The sequence below is a fragment of the Lonchura striata genome, chromosome 2 (assembly GCF_046129695.1).
Source record: "Lonchura striata isolate bLonStr1 chromosome 2, bLonStr1.mat, whole genome shotgun sequence".
NCBI lineage: Eukaryota > Metazoa > Chordata > Aves > Passeriformes > Estrildidae > Lonchura > Lonchura striata.
Window position 1 is genome coordinate 19,227,670 of NC_134604.1, and position 22,034 is coordinate 19,249,703.

General features: G+C 52.3%; 2 protein-coding genes across 2 annotated transcripts in view; one reads left to right on the forward strand and one right to left on the reverse strand.

The window, feature by feature from the left end:
• POLD3 (DNA polymerase delta 3, accessory subunit) overlaps positions 1-802 on the forward strand; it is a 36,852-nt gene extending 36,050 nt beyond the window's left edge. The window contains exon 12 of the mRNA XM_031505710.2: positions 491-802. Coding sequence (XP_031361570.1) covers positions 491-678 — 188 coding nt within the window. The 3' untranslated portion in view covers positions 679-802. The remainder of the gene's footprint in view (positions 1-490) is intronic.
• On the reverse strand, positions 264-21,556 carry CHRDL2 (chordin like 2). Its single transcript, XM_031505760.1, has 11 exons — positions 21,475-21,556; positions 15,976-16,088; positions 15,224-15,317; positions 14,213-14,355; positions 12,459-12,552; positions 12,102-12,157; positions 10,160-10,328; positions 9,075-9,269; positions 5,775-5,957; positions 2,302-2,394; positions 264-525 (listed from the first exon to the last, which is right to left on the reverse strand). Exons 1-11 carry the CDS (start codon positions 21,554-21,556, stop codon positions 446-448), a joined length of 1,302 nt encoding a protein of 433 aa, XP_031361620.1. The 3' UTR covers positions 264-445.
• Between the last annotated feature and the right edge of the window lie 478 nt (positions 21,557-22,034).

Genomic DNA, 22,034 nt, shown 5'->3' on the forward strand with positions numbered 1-22,034 from the left:
TCCCAGGGGATCCAAGGAAAGAAGGAGGGATGATTTTTCTTTCTTTGCAGGTCATCTTTCTACCATCAGCTGGTAAGAAGCATGGCCATGTTCCCCTTTGCTGCATTCCTGATGCTCCTCAGGGATGCCGGGGTGCCCGGAATGGATCCCACCTCCTCTTGTCACAGCAGGTCCCACCCCTCCACCATCTCTCCCTCCTCCCTCTGTTCGTGCAACATCTTTGGGACAGTGGGAGGTGATGACTCTCCCACCAGAGAGAGGCACCTACACGGCTGTGGCTTCAATGCCAATGGATTGGGATCATTCTCTGGAGTTGCTGGAATTTCCACTAGTGTAACCTGTATTGCAGTGCCAGTCTATTTAACAATGCAGCTCTGGAGTTCATATAAATGTGTATTTGTGTCTGTGTGTAGACAAATCAATAGTTAGAGAAAAGTTCTTTGCTTTACAAGGTCTTTGTTTCCTTCTCTGGGCTTTCTGTCATCCTCAGCTCCGACGTGTGGGCTCGGAAGATGTTCCAGTGACCTGGACAAGCAAAGACAGACACAGATGAGCAACAGGAAACCACAGGAGCAGAACAGCACAGCAGCATCCTTGGCACTGGAGGATCCACACGCAGCTTGCTGTGGGACAGGGGTGCCCACAGTGCTGGTCACAATCAGAGCAGCTCATCAGTGATCCCAGACACAGGTACAATGGTCCTGCAATTAAAACGGGGCTTGGAGGGGCTCTCACCCTCACAATGCAATAATGGCACAATCAATGCTTTTTGTGGAAAACACTTGCACTTTTCTTTTCTGGAAAAAAAAAAAAAAAAAAAAAGGGGGCTCACCCTGAAACAGGGATAAGCCTCCCTCTCCACCTCTTTAAAGGGTGCTCTGATGTGGTGTTAGGTCCATGTCCTCATTGGCATGTCTTGGATTTGAGCTGACTTTCTGCCTCTTAGGGGAAGAAGCATTCTGCTTCTGTCTCAACCTCAGAAAGCCAAAATTTCACTTTCATGGGCACTGGACAGGTATGGGTCTCTCCTCCCTTCTGTCAGCCCCATTTTGTCAAACCCCCCCCATTTATATTCATTTTTCTGTTGCTGCCTCAGCCTTGGGTCCTCCTGTGGTAGGGGAAAATCCTGCTGCAGAAGAAGAGGGAAGGAATCCCTCTGAATCCCCCAAGGAGCTGCAGACTCCCAGCAAATCAAATGTGGAGCTGTGAAATCTCCCCCTCCCCAAACCAAGACAAAGTGTCCCAGTCCCTTTCCTTGCTCCCCAAAAGAATCTCAAGATATGCAGAAGGTGGCTGGAGGTGCTTTCCCTCCAAGTGTTCCCTTCCCTCAGTGCAAACCCAGCAAGGATTATGCAGCCCCAATGTCATCACCCCAGGGGTGGAGGGAATATTTTCTAGCTGAATGAATATTCTGCTGTGAAGAAATCATGGGTCAGAGCTTTCCTAGAACTTGCAGCCACATCAGTGGGATGTTTTCACAACAGGGTTATTTGTCAGGGGAAACTGAGGCAAGAAGAAGGAGGCACGTGCCAGACACTCCAGCCTGGGAGCAGAGACTGGATGATCCCCCAGGGTTTGGTCAAAAGATGCTGTCTCAAATGGGCTGGGGGTGAAAACAAGCTTCAGCATGCCCGGGGCACTGGAAGTGCTGGTGTGCCCTGGGCAGCAGCACTGTTCCCAGTGACCCCATAATTCACGGGTGCTGGACACGAGGGGCATGGCTCTGAGCCGAGCCTATCCCACTAAACAGTAGCTCAGCCAGGCCAGGAGGCAGCCAGCAGGGAGCAGCCAGGCAGCTTCTCTCAGTACAGGCACTCCCAGCGTGTGCACCTGCATTCCTGCTCTTTGTCATGCTTACGCACATCCCGTAACATCCAGAACTATTTTAAAACATATTTCAACAGTTTCATTTTTTTCTAATCCCTTGCACCATTTTTTCCCTCGGCCCATGCTCCCAGGAGCACCAGATGGATTACATATAAAAATCGAACAGTTTTACGGGCTCTGGAGAGACAAAACCCCTGCATTTCACAAGAACGCATCCACTTTTAGAAAGCTGGCTGCCCTTTCCAATACCATAAAGTGAAAATGTGGTTGTTAACCTGGAGTGTTGCGTAGGGTGTGAAGACAGGTCAGCCCCAACCCAGCTACACTTGCACAAGTGCTATCCCCATGGTTCAGCTTCCCATGCCGTGCTGGGATTTACACAGCCTTTTGGAATGGCTGGAGCAGAGCAGGAAATCAGGAGTTTGGGACAAGGAGTGCTGGAGGAGTGAGGAAAGGGGATTTTTCTCTCCCTACCTTCGTTTGTGCTAGTGATCAGCCTGAAGTTTTGTGCCTCTTGCTTGAATTCTTTTTTGCTGATCTTCTTGGTCTGGATCAGATGGAATATTCCTGCAGAAGGGGACACAGGGCATCAGATTCTGCAATGCGCAATTCAAGGCTCACACAAGTTTGGATTCTCTGTCCTCTCCTGACACTGTCTGCCCCAGAGTCCTGGTTTGGTGCAGGACCTGCTGCCAGAACCTGGTGGGAACTGGGAATGAATCCAGGGCTGGCCAAGGCCAGGAGATATCTCATTTAAGTATCAGATTAGATTTTAGGAGGAATTTCTTTTCCGTGAGGGTGGTGAGGTCCTGGCACAGGTTGCCCAGAGAAGCTGTGGCTGCCACACAATGGGGAAGTGTTCAAGTCCAGGATGAAGCAAACTGGGATAGTGGAAGGTGTCCTGTCCACAGCAGGGGTGTGGAACAGGGAAGGCTTGAAGCTCCCTTCCAGCCTAAACCTTGCTAAGATTCTAAGGTTCTATGAAAACAGTCACTGCTTAAATCAGGATGTTTCACCATGAAGCAGGTGGAAGCAATAGGATTTTGTTGCTCCAGAAAGCATCTTGCCCTGCAGGAGTTCCAGTCTCCCCTAAATACATAAAAGAAATAAAGGTGAGAGGAAGGGGACGCTGGAATCTTTGTCCCCTCTGCCTACTCTCAAACACCTCTGTTCCTCAACTGCAGAGACCCCTCCATGCTCAGATGATCTCCTTCCCTGGAAGCAGCCAGGGACCAAAGTTTTCTATCTCCTCATCAGCAGCACTAAAATTGCTCCAGGACAGGAAAGAACACAAGTGACCTCAGCAAAGATTGATATTTCTGCCCCTGCCAGCATTGGCCCCTTAGTGGAGATGCCTGACTGAGATGTTTGACCCATGCAAACCAGAACCTGCTTTTAGCAATGCAAGTGATCTTCCTGTGGGATTAGGGGTTGTGGTATTCCTGTTCTCCTGCAAGGCATGACAAACCAGGCAGATATGCCTGGAATATCCTTCCCCACCTCTCAGGCTCCCAGAACATCCAGTCTCTTGCTGCCAGCAGATGTGAGAGGCAACATGGTCCCCCTTATTTGGTTATGAGACTTTCCCTGATTCCCAGCAGCAATTACACTTAAAAAGAGTATGTTTTGAGGGGGAACTGCCTCACAATCCATATAAATGAGATGTTATCAACTGTGGAAAATTAGTACAGGAAGTCAAAGGCAGAGAGAGAAGTGGATGGATATTTGGACTATTATTTAGTCCTTCCAGTGGTGTAGGTAAATAACTCCTACCAGTAAAAAAAGAAGATACTGGATGGAGATAACAAAACTGTTATTAATGCAAGAAAGGTACAAGTGTTCAATAAATTCTTCTGGTCTATAATTAGAAAGGAGCAGGAGGGTGTGCTTACAGTCCCTGGGGCTGATGAAGCACTTTCCAGCACATTAGTAACCAAGAGGACATTTTAAACAAGTGCTACAAGAGATAAACATCTTTTAATCAACTGACCTAGATAATGTTCCCCAAGAGCTTTCAGAGAGCTGGCTGAGACCTTTGGCCCCCCAAGAGGGTCATTCCTGATGTGCCAGGAGCTGGGGAGCAGCAGAGGAACACAGGCCGTGCCCCAGCAAGAATTGAGATAGTACAAGCTAAGGACAGTCCACCAGTGGAGAGGAGTATGGAGGGAGCTGGCACAGGGCAATGCCATTTCCTGGCACAGGCAGGAGAATTCCTGGCAGTGTTTGGGATGAGATGGAGCGAGCTGCTGGGGCTGTCGGGCACATACCACCATACTTGGTGCTTTAAAGGGGATTTGCAAGAAAGATGGCAAAGAACTTTGTAGAAGGGACCGCAGTGAGAGGACCACAGGTCCGAAACATCAGAAAGTCAATTCTAAAAACTCCTGGTGAGGTTCAGACCCCTAAAAAGATGAGGAAGCCTGCACTGCAACTCTTCTGGAGGCCAGCTATGTGCCAGCAGCCAGCTGGGTAAGACTTTTGGCTGGAAGTTGGTGCTGATTTCTCCTCCCGACTCCTGCTTCATGGAGGAAACCATCCTGGCCCAGAAATAGATGAGGCCACATAGGTATCATAAGCCCACACAAAGGCAGATGGACGAGGTCCAGGTGCGACTTGCAGCCTCTTTACTCCACACACGCTGCTCTGTTGGTAGAGTTATGGCCATGGAGAGGTGGAATCCATATGTGAGTGAGCTCATGCTCTTTCACAATAACAACACTTCACTCTGCCAAGCAAAAGAGCTGCGTTGGCCTCAGGGACAAGGGCCTCCCCTGTCCCTGGCTGGCAGGGCTCAGGAGCTCCATGAAGACGTGAAGCTTTTGGCTTTGGAAGGTGCCGAGGAGGTTTGGGTGCTGCCCTGTGCCAAGGAGCGAGGGGAGGAAGCAGCAGGGCCCAGACAGTGCAGGCTCAGAGCTGTCCTCAGCCACAAGGTGCCATTGTGAGGGATGCCCCGCTGAGGAGGGGCAGCACGGGCAGGGGTCACCGCACAGGAGGAAGGATGGCAGGGCCAGGAAGGAAACATGTTGGCAACCAGGGCTCCATCTCTGGAGTTGATTTCTCAGGTGCACACTGTCCCAGTGTGCCCAGTCTCAGTAGCTGGCTGAGGTCTCCCTAGGGAGTGATGTGAAACATGGACATACCAGGAGACCAGGATGGCTACACCTGTCCAGCAGACACAGGCCAAGGATCACTGCGTCCAAAGAAAAGGTACGACCAACCTGAAGTGCTCAAGTTCTTTGGGGTAGAATATGCCCAGTGGAAACTCAGGAATGGGGCGCTGGGATGCTGTCCTGGGCCGCAGAGAAAGGCAGCACAAATATCTGCTGGGCCAGCTGTCCCTGGACTCCTCTCGTCCATGGGGCAAAGCTGAAGGTGTGGGGGAAGAACAAGAGATTGGAGACATTTGGCAGTGTATTTGCTGTGCTTTGACCTCTGGAGCACACACCAACAGAAGCATCCAAATCCACCCATCCGAAAAGTGGGCTGGGGACCATTCATCCCCCATGTATGCACCTTTGCAGCAGCTTTCAAGCTGTAGGTGGACTGGGGTGTAAAAAACCAGTGAAAGCAAAACCATAGAGTCACCAGAACAATTCTTTTGTTTGTTTTCCATGTGCATTTGGCATGAGAGCAGGCATGTTTGCAGGAGCAACCCCCAGGCCCTTGTCTTGGTTGCTCTTGTGCTGTGCCTCCAGATGGTGTTGTAGCTTATGGTGAGTTTAGTGGAGCCAAAAGTGTTTTCCAGCCCCATGTCTGCATGGAATGCAGGAAAAGAGTGTGAAATGGGGGAGTCAGAAAAGTCAGCCTGCTATCAGCAGGTTTTGATTCACCATGCAAGGGGTGGATCACCTCGAGAAAACCCAGAAAAATTGAACAAAGCTTGGAAAGCATCAGGTTTACACACACACACCTTCTGCTCCCCTGGCTGCTTTCATCATGGTGCTCACCTTTAATCAGCTTCCAGTTGTAGATTTCCACCTCTTCTGCCAGCTCCTTCTCAATGGCCATGGTCCTGAGGATCTCCTTGGATGCCTCTGAACGCGGCGGCACAAATGTGTACACAAAGACACGGCTGGGGCTCTTGCCACACTGGGGGGTGGCGATCTCATCCGTGGGTTTGACTCTGGTTTCTGAACAAAAACAGGGACAGAGTTCATTAAACAGGAAGGAAGGACCATCTCAGCACCCAGGTCACAGAAAAGACATCTCATTTGCTTTGGTGCCACGTGGCACAGTCCTGTCTGTTCCCTGAATTGAGCCCCAGCTCCAGGACCAGCAGCAAAGGAGAGGTTAATAAAGGAGCTGTGGACCTCTTCATTCTCTCTACATTTTTCATTCCCTCTGATCCCAGCAGTCTCTGTGCCATCAGGGATGGGGAAGGGGGATTTTGTCCATCTGCAACCCCCATACTCTCTGCAGCAACTTTGATGCCACCATGGCCACAAAGTACGGGCTGGATTCCCCACTTCCCATCTTGCTCCTGCTGGGGGAGGAACACCAAGGGAGCAAAGGGATGAGCCCACAGCAGGGGAGCCTGGGCTTCCTGGGCAGTGTGCCTGGCTCAGCACCACAGGTGGGCTCAGCATCAGCCCCAGAACCCTCCCCACACAGGGTGTCACCACAAGGACATACACACTGGGTCCTATGTGACTTTTTCAGCATTCTTGCTAAAGGAGAGCTGCTAATATTTCCCTTTTTTTTTTTTTTTTTTTTTTTTTTTTTTTTTTTTTTAATGTATCTGGAGTAATTAAGAATGCCCCATGGTTTTGGAAGGAGATTTATTGCCTTTGGTTGTGGTCCTTGGAATGCAGAGGAGCCCAGCTCTACTGAATTTAGCCTTGTTCTCCCAGTCAGTTTGGATGCTGAAGCTTTTCACACTACTCAAAAGAAAGTTTGGCTATAAATAGATGCCTGGGGTTTATTTTAGTAAGACAGTTATTTTAGGCCTGATTCTGCTCTCCCCCAGGCTTTCTGGAGTGGTCCTGAGTTCTCCTCTCTGAGAGGGAATGGAGATCTCAGTTTAAAGGGAAGCAAAGGAACAAAGGAAGCTTTTCAGCAGCCAGAGGACAGGCTCAGCTCTGCAGTTCAGCGTGAGGCAGAGGGGGATGAGCACATGTCCCACTGTGGGGTCAGGGAGCAGGGAAATTTCTGCCCCAGAGCCTTCACCTTCACCTGCTTCCAGGGAATTCACAGAAGTGTGGAGCTGTTAAAGCTGGAAAAGCCCTTTGAGATTATGGAGTTTGTGGTTAAAGTCCCACCTTCACAGCAGGAAAGGAACCCCTGCAATTCAACGGGAATTTAACAGCCAAAGAGCTTCTCACCCCCACAGCATCTGGGAGGAACAGCAGGGACACAGAGGTCATGGTCCCCAGCTCTGCCCACAGCAGTGTTCCCCACATCCAGACAACACATCCCAGCAATTCCTGGGGCCGGGGTCACTTTGGCAAAGTCACTTAGCATTCCTAAGTTACTGGGAAAAAAGGAGGAAGATAATGGCAGTCCCAGAAAGCACCTGGAAAAGGAACCTGGGAAAGCCTCCACACAGTGAAGGAAAGGGCAAGGATGTAACTTGGCTGAGCAATGTTTGTGTGTGTGCGTGTGTGTGTGATCATCATCTATGAGAACTGGAAGGCAGGAACAAAATAATTTTGGCTGCATCAGGGTGTTTAATTGGAAATAAAATGAAGTCTGAACAGCAGACAACAGATCCAAGCAGGGAAAGTTGTCGGATTTAAACCAGAGAGACCCACTAGAGTGGGAATGCAAGACTGGAAGGGCTCTGCTCAGTTATCAGATCCCATTCCCACCAGGCACCACATCATAAATCCTGCTCATAAACATATCAAAAACCCTATTAAAACAAGCTGAGCTTCTGCCCTTTGCTCCCCTGGGGAGGCCATCCCAGAACCTCTCCACTCAGGGGAAAATCTCAGCTCAAATGACTTTGGAGCCATTCCAAAACATGGCAGTGTACTTTGCTTGTTCTCCTGGGTGAGACCACTCCACAGAAACCCCTGGAAGATGTGGATCAGAGGGGATCACAGACAACCTGCTGCCCCTGCAGCCAGACTCAAAGACACTCAGGTACCTTTAGCCTCCCTGGGCAGGCAGTGGGTGGTCCATCAGCTGAATATCTCCTGATAAATGCCAGTACAGAGAGAGGTATCATCCACAAAACATTCTCCAGTGGGAACAGGAGGAGCTGTCACGCCCTGCCACATCTTTGCCAGGTCTGTGGCTTAAGGCAAACAGCTTTCCAAAGACCAGAGAGCTGAGAAACCCAAAGTACATTGAACAGAAAAGGAAAAGAGGTATTCTCCACATTGAATCGCAAAATCACTGAATTTGGAAAAGACTTTTGAGATCATCAAGTCCAACTGTTCCCCCAGTGCTGCCAAGGCACCACCAGCCCATGTCTCCAAATGTCACAGAGCTTTTAAATCTCTCTGGGGATGGGGACTCACCACTGCCCTGGACAGCTGTCCCAGGGCTGGACAACCTTTTGGGGAAGAAATTGTCTGTAACATCCAATCCAAGCACCCCCTGGCCCAGCCTGAGGCTGTTTCCTCTCCTCCTATCCCTGTTCCCCACCAGCCGTCCCCTCCTGTCAAGAGTTGTGCAGAGCCACAAGGTCCCCCCAAGCCTCTTTTTTTCCAGGCTGAGCCCCTTTCCAGGTCCCTCAGCCTCTCCTGGGGCTCCAGCCCCTTTCCATGTCCCAGCCCCAGCCCAGTTCTACCTGGACCACCCTAAAACCTGTGTGTTCAACCTCCCTTTCCAGAGATGGGGGGTTCCAATTCCAACAAACCATGAGCACCACAGACAACCCCTCTCCTGGGAAGTGTCCTCACTCATGCCTTCACACCTACACCTCAGCTGGCACAATTTAACCCTCTGGTTTTTGTGCCACCTGGAGGTTTGGAGAACAGACTCTGTGTCCTCTCCCCTGAAAGCACCTTCCATCCGAGCATTCTAAGCATGTCCTGCCTCAGGCATCTTTCTCCAGACTTCATCCTCCCAACAGATGGAACCTTGTGGGGGTCTTGGGGATCTTCTTTACCTTGGGAAAGTCCTGCTGCCCACCAAGACAAGCCAACCCTTCCATCAGTGCTTGCCCTGCTGAATTTGTCTGGTGTGAATTCTAGCCACCAGCAATCTGAATCCCTACACGTCTGTCAGCGTGAGGCTTTAAGCCAAGCTTGAGGAAGGAACTGGAAGGCAGCTGCAGGAGCAGGCTGGATCCCACCTACCTGGGCATATTTTACAGCATTTCCCATCTACTTTTTCTGGATATTCACACGGATACTCCTTAGGGCACTTGACCTTCTGGCAGTCCTGGATGCCATCCCTGCAGGTGCAGAGGATGCAGGGCAGGAGGCCGTAGAGCCGGAAGACAGGGTGCCACACTTCCCCGTGAGAGTAGGTCTTCCCATTGTAAACACAAGCTGCAGCAGAGAGAGAAAAGAGCTGCTGGTGGACATAAATCCTGCTCCTCTTTGTCAGCCCAAGGCTCGGTGGAGTCACTGCCTTTTCAGCGCCTCAGACACGGCTGGTCCTGCTGTGTGGTGGAGCAAGGTCCTCTGGCAGCAGCAGGCACGGGACACCACAGCCACCACTCCCAGAAGGTGCCATGGGACACAGGGAGCAGCGCCAGGAGATGGCTCTGCTGGGCTTGACCACCCTGGTGGGGCAGGGGCAAGTGTGGGCCAGACCTCACCTGGCTCCCAACCTCTGGGAGTCCCGGGTCCCTCCCAGGCTGTCGCAGGAATGAAGCACAGTGAAGAGTGCCACCTGCTGACTCCTCCACGGAAATTCCTGGAGGTCCCAAAATTTCCTCCAGGCCTTCACGCCCAAGGACTGGAAAGAGCCCTTCCGAAAGCACGGTGGTGGGAGAGCGGCCAGGAGGAGAAAGGACCTGTTATTCCCCTCTTTGGATCAAGGGGCTTGGCTCCTCATCTTACTTTCCTACTCTCTCCTCCGGGAGGAACACCTGGGACAGTTCTGGGTCAGACCCAGCCCTTGCACAAGGAGAAATATCCTGTCTTCTGTGCTGGAAGGCCCATGTGGAATCTTCCAGCTGAGCTCCTTCCTTCCCAAGTCCTAGATCTTCAAAACATTCCAAGGACCAGTCTTCTTCCAACCCATTTTGGAGAGTGGTGGGTTTGTGCAGTCAGGAGACTGTGGGCATGAGGACTGAGATACTTGGCTGTGGAAGAGTGGGGAGAAGGACTTGCTGGTGGAAACCTGCTGCTGAATGATATTCCCTGAAGAATTCCAAGCTCTGGAGAAGTCACTTTAAGTCACATACAGACTGCCTGACCTCTCCATCCCTTACCTTTCTTGTGCTTCTCTTTCAAGACAATCTTCACAGTGGTGCCACCTGTACCCTTGGGTTTGAAGTTTCTGGGAATTAACTCCAAGGAAGAGCTGAGAACCGTGGACACGGTGGCTCTGGGTGGCTTCCTCCCCACCACCTCTCCCAAGCACTGGTCTTGTGAGTGTCTCTGTGAGCAGACAGAGAAGAGAGGGGATTCAGACTCCAGCAGCTGAGTGGTTCTCATTCCAGAGCATGCTGGAAAAAGCCAAGCAGTGTCCTGCACACCTTCCCTCAGGAGTGGAAGGGGCAGAGACCACAGGGGTAAGAAATGGCCCACAAGCCATATAAATCACAGAAATATGAAGGTTGGAAAATTCCTCTGAGATCATGGAGCCCAACTATTCCCTCAGCCCTGCCAAGGCCACTGTTATCCCGTGTCCCCAGGTGCCACGTCCACACAGCTTTTAAATCCCTCAGGGGATGGAGATGCCAGGCAGCTGTCCCAGGGCTGAACAACCTTTTGGGGAAGAAACTTCCTTAATATCCACCCTGAATCTCCCCTAGGACAGCCTGAGGCCATTCCCTCTCCTCCTGTCCCTGTTCCTGGGAGCAGAGCCCGATCCTCCAACAACTACTGTCAGGAGTTGTGCAGAGCCACAAGGTCCCCCTAAGCCTTCTTTTCTCCAGTCTGAGCCTCTTTCCAGCTCCCTCAGCCTTTCCTGGTGCTCCAGACCCTTCCCCATCTTGCTGTTGCAATCAACCAAGAGGTGCTGAGCAGTTGGTGCCAGTGCCCCACACTGGTGTCCTCCTCACATGGGTCACCCTCACTGGGACACCTTTCTCTACCCAAGCACAACCCAATGCCCTCAGAGAAGTGTGTGAGGTCCTGCATCCCTAAAACACACAGGGAAATAGGCTGGTCTTTCCTAGATGGGAAAATGAGGAGTAGTATCTGTGTGGCTCAAACAGGATCAGAAAAGTGATGATGGGCCATATCCTGCTCTCTCACCTGCTAGGCACCAGGGGAGTCATGGCATGGGGGCTGCCAGCCAGCAGGACTGAAATGCCAGGAACATCCCAGGCTTCCAAAAGCAGAGTGCTGGGACAAGACACACAGCACAAAGGGTCCCCTGTGTCTATTTTGGAGGTTTTATAGGTAGTGGAGCAGTATGGAAAAGGGCAGAGCCAGGAGCTAAGTGACCTAATCCCACAGACCTGGCATGGGCTGCCCAGCTCTGAAATGTCGCCGTGAAGGAACCCTTGGCAGCCAAGAAGTCATTTTTTCCTTGCTGGGGCTGCTGATACAAACAGCCTGGGGAAGGCAGAGTGATGGCCAGCCCCAGCACTGCCCTCCTGGTGGGAAGCAGGACACCTGGATGCCCACAGGGAGAGGGGGCACCTTCTCCTGAAGGAAAAACCCTCCTAAGAGAGATTTGGGCATCTGGCTCTATGCGCAAGGATCAGGCCTAGCTGCTGATCAACTCTGGGTCTGCTCTGACAACGTCCTTCGGCTGTTTGACCTGGCAGACACTGGACAACAAGGAGGAGGAGTGTCCCAGATTTCCAGTTCCTGCAGGTCTTTTGCTCTTCCAAGGATGCCATAGAATCACAGAATCAGAATCACTTAGGTTGGGAAAATTCTGTAAGGTTATCGAGTGCAAGCCTTCACCTGACACTGCCAGGTCCACCACTAAGCCATGTCCCCAGGATGCTGCCAAGGGAGAGAAGAGTCTTTCCCTCATGGCCTGAGGTCTCACCTAGGCTGATATCTCCCAGCTAGAGTCAATCCCATGGAATGATTCACCTGAAAATCAGGTGTCTGTGGTTCTGCTGTGCAAGGATCTGAGTGTCCTAGAGCTGTTCTCTTTGCAGAGGACAATGTGCAAGGGCATTCTGTGAGTTGTTCAGGGGGCTGTACTAGAAGCAAGAAGTGGAGTTTTAAAATGAAAAAGTCACGTACAACACCTCTGTTTAATTGCAGGGGTTCCTCTTCTGTGGACTTCTCAAAGGAGTCATCTGCAAGGGAAAAACACTGCTCTGGAAGATGCTGCAGGGCTGAAGGGAGGTTTGCTCTCTGTGGATGAAAGCAACGCTCCTCCATGTTCTGGTCTAGCCAGGAGTCTGGAGAGACAGGAGCTTTGCACATGCAATTCATATTATCCAAGGAAAACCCAAGCCCTCAGCTTTCACTTCCTAATGCAACCAAAAGATAACAAGTGGCCTGATTTACAGCCCAGTATTCCAAAATCCTGCTAAAGTGGCTTGAAATGGCTCCTGCTGACAGGTGGCAACCAGCCCTCAGTCCCAGCCTCATTACCTTTGCAGAACTGGCAGCAGGAATCCGGCGCACTGAAGGGAGAGGAGCACAGCAGCTCGGGGCAGGTCACCAAGCCGCAGTAAATCTGGCCTTCCTAGGGAGGCAGGAGGAAAAAACACATTCTCAGCATTATAAAGATCCGTATGTCTCCCATTTATGTCCCTTCCAACCCAAATCATTCCAGGATTTTCTGAGTCCAGGATCAGAATACCACCAATCATCCAGCACCTGCTGACAGCTGAAGTCTGTCCCTGCTGCACCATCCATCCTGCAGGGCACAGCAGGGCTGTGTCCTCTCCTGGCATGGCCTTTCCATGGACAGTACACTGTTCTTCCTCAAAAAGGGCAGGCAGTGCCTCCCTCTCAGGCATCACTAGTGCTGCCAGGCCTGAAACAGCCACCACACGCCCCTCAGCTCTGCAGAACAACGCCCAAGAAGGTTTTCCCAGACATATGCCAGGAAAAGGACCCAGAGGAGATGGGTAGAAATGGGAAGTATGACCCTGAGCCCAGATTGAGGTCCACACCAAAGCTCTGCCCTCCCTCTCTCGGTTAATTCCACAACACCAGAGCCAAGCATACACAGGTGCAGGGGTAGACCTGAGTGGATAGTTTGGAAAATATCTTTGCTGTAGGTGATTCAAGCTGAAAACCACAGGTCGAGGCCAGCCTCTACCTTGGTGCATCCCAGTGCCACCTCAATCAGTGGATTTGCACCAGTTTGTTGCAGGAATAAGTTTTTGCTACTTTGCCAAAGGGTAAAAAAAGATGTTCAGCAGCCAGACCTCGACAGTAAGGTCACCTTCTCCATGCACCAATTTTCTCTGGGACATCCACAAGCTCCCAGTCAACCAAGACCAAGAGCTCAGCCAAGGATATCCTTAAAAAAACAAAGCATAGCTACCTCTTCTCCTATCAGGAAGGCAAACGGCTGTGCAAGGAACACAAGGATGAGGGAAGTTTGGTGGGTGACAGGATCTGGCAGAAGTCACTGCATACCAAACCCTGCTCTACACTTGGGGAGTCCAGACCTGCCTCTCCCTTCCTTACTTCTGCCAGCAGCTCGCAGCCATGACCTGCCCCAGGCAGGGAACAGCCAGTGCCCTAAAAGCAAGATTTATCCCCCAGGCTCTGCTCTTGGGGCAGTTTTCAAAGAGGGGTAGACCAGCTGTTAACACAGCTGTTCTAGCAGCTGACCACATCAGATCCCCCCACTGCAGGCTCCAAAGCCAGCCCTTTATTTTCCCCTTTGTATCCGAAGCATTACCCTGACAAAAACACAGAGCCCCTGAGAGGAACTCCCCAGACTCCTGGGGACAGTGACGGATGAGCACATGCAGTGGGATTAGAGGGCTCCTTCCCAGTGTTTCCCACTGCCCGCTGGGGTCCCTAAGAGAGGAACCGGCCTCCTCAAAAGCTGCATCACTTCCACGTGTCAGTTATTCCTCTTGCCACCCAGCTCCGAGGTGGGTGCCTGCGCCAGAGGCTCAGAGTAGCTCTTCTACTAGCACAGATCCTTCCTTGTCCTGCATCAATTGATGTAACCCCTGTGTGTGTGTGTGTGTGTGTGTGTGTGTGTGTGTGTGTGTGTGTGTGTGTGGTGTGCATGCACTCTTGGCATGACACAGGGAGGTGATTTGGGCTCTTTTGCCCCTTCTTTTATTTCCCAGCCAAACTCAAAGCACAAAGTGCTGGAGGCCAGCCCTGTGCAAGGGCAGTAAGGGTGGAGAGAAGGTGCTGGGGTGGTGGCTTACAGAGCAGCTGCACTGCACACACTGGTTGGGCTGGCGGCCAGGGAAGAGCTCGCTGCTGCTGAACATCTCGCCCTGCTGGAACGTCGTCCCGTTGTACTGGCACGATTTGGCAGGGGCACGGAGGCCGGATGGGGAGTGAGGCTCTGGGAAAGAGGATGAGAGAGGAGAGGAGCGGGATGAGAGCCTGGCCCCAGTGCAGTGCTGATGCCCCACCAGCCCACCCCAAGAGGACCAGCAGTCACTTCACACTCAAGTGCTGTGTGGCTGGTCAGCAATGAAGTGTCCAAAAGCTGTTGAAGGATGGGCCTGCCCCGACTGCCCTGAGCTCAGCACAGAGGGAAGAACTGGAAGTCTGACCTCAACAAAATTCTTGCGTTTTTCCCTCCCCTGGCTGTAGCGATTGCCAGATTCAGATGGAGTCAGGTAAAAAGCGCTTGTCTCATGGGTAATTAGCAAAAAATGAAAATTAATTTGTTTTTTCCATATCTTTTTTTCCTAATTTCTCAAATCACTAATGGTTTCTGACTAGCTCTGCCAGCACTCAGGTAGGGAAAGTTTCAGAACTAAATCTTTATGTAATCTGTGGGGGTGAGAATGAACATATTGAGGTAAAATGAGGCAATCAGTAGTGGTAAGGTAGAAAGAGTTTTGGGTCTAAAACTTGAGATAGTCTCCAGTGCAGAGAAGGAAGTTGTTAAAAAACTGTAATTTTTTTTAAATCCAAGACACTTAGCTGGCAAATGATCAGAACAAATTGCCAACTTCTGTTTTGGCCCTGAAGTGTGAACTGATGCTTTGTCCCTACAAAGCTCTTGGGATGGGGAGGGGGGAGAAGGTGGTCTGGCAGCCTTTTCCATCAAAACGAGATTTTTGGAGGGAAAAAGCAGCTGGAGCTCCGTGACCAGGGCCAGAGCCGGCATCACAGTGCTGCCACAGGTGGCAGCAGTGGAGGCACTGCCCTGTAGAACTGTGGCCACCTTGTCACCCCAGCCCTGAGGAATGTCCACCTACCAGGACACCGCGGGCAGCACTGCTGGGGCTCGGTGACAGGGCTGGCACACGGCAGAGCTGGGCACTGGATCCGGTAGCACCTGATGTTGGTGCTCTGGGGAGAGAGAGACGTGGTTTTTTTAGTCCACAGGGAACATTCAGTTCATGGTCCGCACCTGCAGGATGATGAACACACTATCACAACAAACTGTGCTGCCTGTAAATCACCAGGATGGCTCCAGCCCTGGCTCAAACTCAGCCTTGGTCTCTCATCAGCAAAGGCCACCCATCATCCTACAGTAGCCCTCAGCCACCTCCACCCACTGCCCACCAGGGCTACAGAGGTAGAACCATGGAATCACAGAATGATTCAGCTGTGAAGAAACCTTTAAGATCTTGTTCCACCTCCTGTTATCAGCAGGGACACTTTCCACTGTCCCAGCTTGCTCCAACCTGGCCTCGAACACCCCCAGGGATCCAGGGGCAGCCACAGCTTCTCTGGGCACCCTGTGCCAGGGCCTCTCCACGCTCACAGGGAAAAATTCCTTGTGAACATATTCATCTAAACTTCCTCTCTTCTAATTTAGAACCCTTCCTCTGGCCTATCATTATCTGCCTCCCCAGGAAATAACTCCTCTGGTCAAATGAGACAATGGGACGAATCTGCTTCAAAGGTGACCAGCGAAGCCCCAGTGCAGCAGCAGCAGCAGCATCATCAGCATCCTTATCTGCATCGTTATCAGCAGGTCCCTGCCAGCCCGCCTGGGACGTGCCTCGGAGCAGCTGCAGCGGATGCAGTACATCAGCCCCTGGGGCTCCAGGTACGGGTGCCAGCTCTCCCCTGGGCTGTACTTCTTGCCGTTGAAGTCGCAGAATGCTTCCGGCCCTGCAAATAACCCGGAGAAGCCAGGTGAGAAAAGGGGCTGCTTCCTGGGAGGGCTCTCTGTGATGAGAGCAAGAACAGCCTTCACAATGTTCCCCACATCCCACCCACTAAACCCATATTTTGTTCCCCCTGGTTATACTCTTTTTTGCACGCATTTTTTACACTGGGACCCCACCTGACCCGAGTGGCAACTCCTCTGAGCAAACTGGACTCCCTTTGCAAGAAAGGAACAGAATGGGTGGTTTTGAGGCAGAAAATAGTTTTCACTCTAAAACAGAGATGGAAGATGGACAGGTGATTTCAGGGTGATGCTACAGCATGGAGTTTCCCCCAGTGAGATCAGAAAGTTTGGGAGTGGTGACAGAGATGGAAGACCCTGAATTTAGGGGATATTTTCACTGTTACCACGCCCCCCCCCCCCCCCCCCGCAAAAAAAAAAAAATAAAAAAAAAATCATGGATGAAAACACATTCTGGGGGAAAACCTTTTGCTACTCCTAAGAGCTTCAGTTCATTCTCTTGAGGATGGACAAGCAGGACTGGGCTGCTTGTGCCATCCCACTGGGTCTCAGCCCTTTGGCTTCACATGGCTTGATGCAGCATTGCTCTGACTCCAGTGAGCTCCAAACCCAGTAGGGTCTGCAGGAACCTGGACCCTGTAACAGCCAGGGTGCTGCCTCCACTGTCCCATGGAGCAGGCGGAGGGTCACTCCAGGACCCAAGCTCTTTCTAAGCACACACCTGTCTGCAGGTGATTTTCGTGGTTTACATGCTCACAGCCCCACTGGAAACTGAAGGTGGTTTTAAAGATTATGTCATCGAGGGAATTTTGTAGTTTGGGTGATTGAGTTGCTCAAAGGCAGTGGAGACATTTACGGTTCCTGAAGTATTTATGGGTCTTTTAAAACCTTGCAGCACCCTGGGGATACAGGAGAGGGGGAGGGCTGTTTTCCAAGGCATGGTGCCCACCACACAGTGCATGAATTCAGGTGAGCCAGCAGGTGCTGACCCTGCCAGGCTGTTGGGAAGGCTCCTTAATGGATAGCAGAAGGTCCCCAGAATTATTTCAGTGGCTCTCACTCCGCCAAAGATGCTAAGAGCCATCCCACACTCCACTCTGTCACCCGGGACACAGCAGGGGCTTGTCCCACCTTGCCAAAGCTGGAGATGCCACCTGCTTAATGAATTTCTCCAATCAACCAGACAAAATTCATCCAAATATGCTGGGGTGGGCTGAAGTCCCTCCTCAGCTCATGACCACCCTCAGGATGAACTCCGGTGATGCTCTTCCAAGGCCAGACCTTCTGGTCAGCAGGAAAGGTAGCCCTGTTGGTCCACAAAGATCTTCATAGGTCTCTTCCAGTTCAAGCCCTGCCAGCATATTTGAGACTCTCTTCTGATGTCTTTAAGCACTTGATTCTCCAAGCTGTACCCCACTCACAGCGGCATGGGGCCACCGCTGCGTCTGCAGATGTGGAGGCTTGCAATAGCTTTGGAGTGGGTGTTACCAGAGGGACAGGCAGCAGTATTTTACTTCCTTTTCCCTGATAAGGGCTTCAGATTGCCTCCATAGCTCTTGAGAGTCAGCGACTCCCAGTTCCTGGCCATGCAGGTTATGAGCTTACAGCAAACCACACAAAACTGGTGAGCATGTGGCTTGAAAACAAACATAAAACCAAAACTACCAAGAAAAAAATCATAGTTTTGCAAAAGGGTGAGAAAATGACTTCATCTCTCCCTGCTGCAGCATCCTCATGAATTATGCTGAGGGTGAAGAAATTGAGTTGCCTTGGTGTGATGTGGCCCTGCTCAGCTTGCAGGATCCCATGCCAGTTGGCTGCTTCCTTCAAACATTTAACCACAAGTGGAGCCCTGGTTTGGGTCCAGCCTTCAAAAGCAGCCTGATTCATGTCTGCAAAGGGCCTGCTGGTAAAATTAAAGCTGACTGGCAGTGCTGGGCAGCAGGAGACACTTGCTGGCATCTCAGTAGTGTTATGTTTTTGGCAAGAGGTGCCAGCGTGCTTGGGCAAGAGCAAGATGGATGGATGGATGGGTGGGTGGATGGATTGATGGATGGATAATGGATGGATGGATGGATGGATAGATGGATGGATGGATGGATGGATGGATGAGGCTTAAAAGCTGGAAACTCTGGACAATTTTTTTCCCATTCCAGGCTAATCATTTCATGTTCAGAGGTTCAACTTTGGACATCATCCTAGTTCACTTGGAGTGAAAAGCCATTTGTGGCATGAATTTCTCCCATGCTGATCAGCAAGGTGATCTTACTTATTGCACCTCCAGCAGCAGCACACTTAGAAAAGTCATGTGGGTTTACTCTCACTGGATCTAGAGCAGGTCAAGAAGTTGTGGGGTGGCATCTTGTTGGTGGCTGGTGTCTGAAGCTGGTGTCTGAGGCACATCCTAAGGAGACATTCCCTTCTCATGGTGTGAGAGATGCAGCCCAGGAAGGGTTTCTCCACACCATTCAGTTTGTCACCATGAGCTGGTGTCTCTGAACCGCTTTATGAAGATGCTGCTTGGAGATTCTGCCACAGCCTCTGGTGAGGTTTCTATTTCCTGGTAGCTGGAAAGCTTCCAACAATGCCTATCCTAAATCTTTAGTGTCCTTTCCCACCCAAGCCACGGGGGGTTCTGTGATTCTGCCTCTGTGAGTGTTCTGAGCAATTTGATGGCTCAACAAGAGGTCGTGGGGTCTTGCTCATCTCCCCTCACTCCTCTTCTCCTATTTCATCCCAAGGCTGAGGGGGGAAGGTGGTCCTGCATCCCCAGATGTCACCTTTGGAGTTGTCCCCGGAGCAGGGCATGTCTGAGCTAAGCTCTCAGCTTTTCTGGAGGTCACACACCTACCAGCCAGTGCAGCGCTGGGCTTGAGGGAGGGAGCTCATGCAAACCTGTTTTTAAGAGCAGCCATAAATAAAGTGTAAAGAGCACTGTCTGGTACACAGAGTCCAGGCACTCCTGTGACAGCCTTGTATTTATGAAGGGCTTAAAATGCAACTTAGCTGAGAAGGGACTGGTTAAAACACATGGGGCCCTTGACATTTGGCATCCTAAAGGCTTCGCTCACATCTACATCAATTCCTGCACACTCGCCTCGCTCAGCTCTGAGCTGGAAATATCTTCTTGGGGTTTTGGGAGTCTGGAGAGCTCTGTGGCTCTGAAAATGCAGCCTCATGAAGCATCTCTGAGTTCTCCAGAGTGGAGAAGCCAAGCAGACAGGGTCCTGTTTTCCCCCACTCCTTCCCAAGGGAATGCTGCGTTTCGTATAGCAGGGTGTGCAGCCTCTCCCTTACCATGGCCATGGTAGCACTTGCTTTCCATCATGGTCCTTCCCATCTGGAGCATCCTTCATCTGGACCCAAACTTGTAGGACAGAAAGATCCCAGGAACGCCCTTGTCTCCAGCAACCATGTTAAAAAGAAATGAAACTGCAGCTTCCAAGCTCCTGGGAAAAACCACTGCCCCATGCTCTGCAGAGATGCTGGTGTTTAGATGCCTCCAGCCAAAACATTGTTACATTCAACCATTGCCCCTGAATTACTCAGAATGCAGCACATTTGTCCCAGTAACCTGTGCATCTGATATTTCTCTTCAGCTAGAGAGAAAATCCCCTAAAATAGCCTGTTTCTGTAGGCAAATTCTTCTTTTCTGACTTGCCTTCAAGCCCAAGCATTTCTGCTTCTCACCTATTTTTAGCCACGACACTGTAGGTCCTTTGGCTGATGAGCCTGCTCGTAACTAATTTATTCCTGTCTTCACTCTCCCTGAACACCCAGCCCTGAGAAAAGTGTGAGCCTGCAGAGGGGGCCGGTGGAGAGAGAAGTCCACAATTTGATGATGACTCTGTCACCCAAACCAGCCTGCCCTTGACCTTGGGGCAAGTACTGGCCGAACCCTCCACGTGGTGTGATAAGCCCTGCAGCAAAGCTGAAGCCTTTCAGAGCTGGAAAGCTGGAAAGTGTTTAAATGACCCTGGACCTCCCTGCTCCAGCCCTGCTTCAATCCTACAGTTACCAGCTCTTCATCAGCATTTTAGTCCTGCAAACGGGCCCCAGCACTTCCCCCCCAAATCAGGCAAGCCCTTACTGCCCCAATCCAGCATAGTTTATGCCCAGTTTACAGGCTGTTATGACCTGCAAAGAGCAAACACCTCACTTAATACCTGTTTCACCTTCTGGATGTGGCTCCATCCTCTTCCCAGCCCTACCATGGCAGCCTGGTAGGGGCAGGGAGTCAGACTCACACCCCTCATTCAAGAAACAGATGCTGTGGGCTGGGTTTGGCAGCTTTGGATGAGCCCAGGGAAGGGAAAGGAGCTGCATCCACCTGGGGTTTACTCTCCAGGGCTTTGCACAGCCCCATCCATCCACCCCCTTTTCCCCCCAGCACACCCCACAGTCGGGATGAGCAATCCAGTGCTCATGTTTTGGGTCCACACTCCAGCAGGATGATTTTTTGAGTGCCTAATGCACTGCTGGCAGCAGGCGAGTTGTAAATCACCCTGACAAAGCCACCGGCAGACTCCGCTGGGATTCCAGGAGATTAAAGGGCAGAATAAATGTAGGGACACAACAGGTCCTGCTCCAGTTTGCTCGGAGCTCTGATGGCTCTGCGATGTTTCCCAGCACCCACTGGCATGGTCCCAGTGCTTTTCCCAAGCCAAGCCCACCCCCTGGCCCAAATTAACATGTCCAGCACCTTCCAAGCTCCTGAGCAGCTCTGGCTAAGTCCTTCAAGCCTTTCTGTGGGAAGTGCCAACCCTCCCTTCTTTATCCCAAACCATCTCTGCCTGAGTCAGCCCACTGGGAGCAAAAGTGGGAGAGACTGAGGGATGGACATGGACATGGACGAGGGATGGACATGGAGGAAAGCCCCCAGATTTGTTTGGGGTGGGGGAGGCGTTGTCCCTGTCCCCGTCCACCCTTGGAGGGGAGATGCACTCGTGCAGGGTGGGATCTGTGCAGAGGAAGGTCTGTCAGACAACCTCCTGCTCTGTGGCATTTCTACCCCATGGAAGGGGGTCCCGGATCTTCCTCCCGCCCCTGCCAACCCCCGGAGCCCCCCAGCTCCCTCACCAGCGCGCAGAGCAGTGCTCGGTGCTATAGAGCCCCGCAAAGCAGGCGGGGACAGCAGCAGACAGAGGGGGACACAGCCATGTCCCCAGCAGCGCGGGACAGCAAACCTGGCCGGTGGCATGTTCCGGGACATCCCAGCCGCCGATGTCCAACACCTGCCGTGGCACCTCCCTGTGCCCTCAGCCATGCCCGCCAAGCACCCGCGCAAACTCCTGGGGACGCCGGTGCCGGGGAAACTGAGGCACGGCGGGAAGCAGCGCAGCCGGGACAAGAGCGAGTAAGACTTACGAGCCCGGGCTCGGCTCTCGGCGGCGAAGAGGAGCAGGAGGCACCGGAGGAAGAAGGCGAGGGGACCCACCCCGGGAAGCATCGCAACCGGGTGCTGGTGCCTGGTGCTTCGGTCCCGGTGCCCGGAGCGCACTGCCCACTGTCCCGTTGATGTCTCGGGGCCTGCGCTGAGGGCTTCACTCCCGCTGCTGGTGCCCGGCGGGGCCGCGGTCTCGATCCCGAGGTCGGGCGCCTCGGAGCACGGTGCGGTGCCCGGGGCTGCCGGAGACGGCGATGTCGGTGCCCGGAGGCGCCGCTGCCCGGGGATGTCAGTGCCTGAGGATGTCGGTGCCCGGGGATGTCAGTGCCCGGAGGTGCTGGAGCTGAGGCTGTGAGTGCCCGAGGATGCCGGTGCCGGAAGCGCTCCGGTGCCGCTGTCAGGGCTGTCGGTGCCCGGCGGTGCCTGTGCCCGGGGCTGTGGGTGCCCGGCCGTCGCGGTGCCCGTGCCGGCGGTGTCGGTGCCCGGGGATGCCGATGCCGGTGCCCGGCGGGGCTCGTCTCTCTCCGATCAAAGACGCCTC

What these genes read in the sequence shown, in the direction of transcription:
- CHRDL2 (XM_031505760.1), bottom strand. Translation starts at nt 21,556, where the DNA reads ATGCTTCCCGGGGTGGGTCCCCTCGCCTTCTTCCTCCGGTGCCTCCTG. An exon ending in TCCGCTGCAGCTGCTCCGAG is followed by an intron (nt 15,318 to 15,975) that starts GCACGTCCCAGG and finishes CTCTCTCCCCAG; the next exon opens with AGCACCAACATCAGGTGCTA. An exon ending in GAAAGAGAAGCACAAGAAAG is followed by an intron (nt 9,270 to 10,159) that starts GTAAGGGATGGA and finishes TCTCTGCTGCAG; the next exon opens with CTTGTGTTTACAATGGGAAG.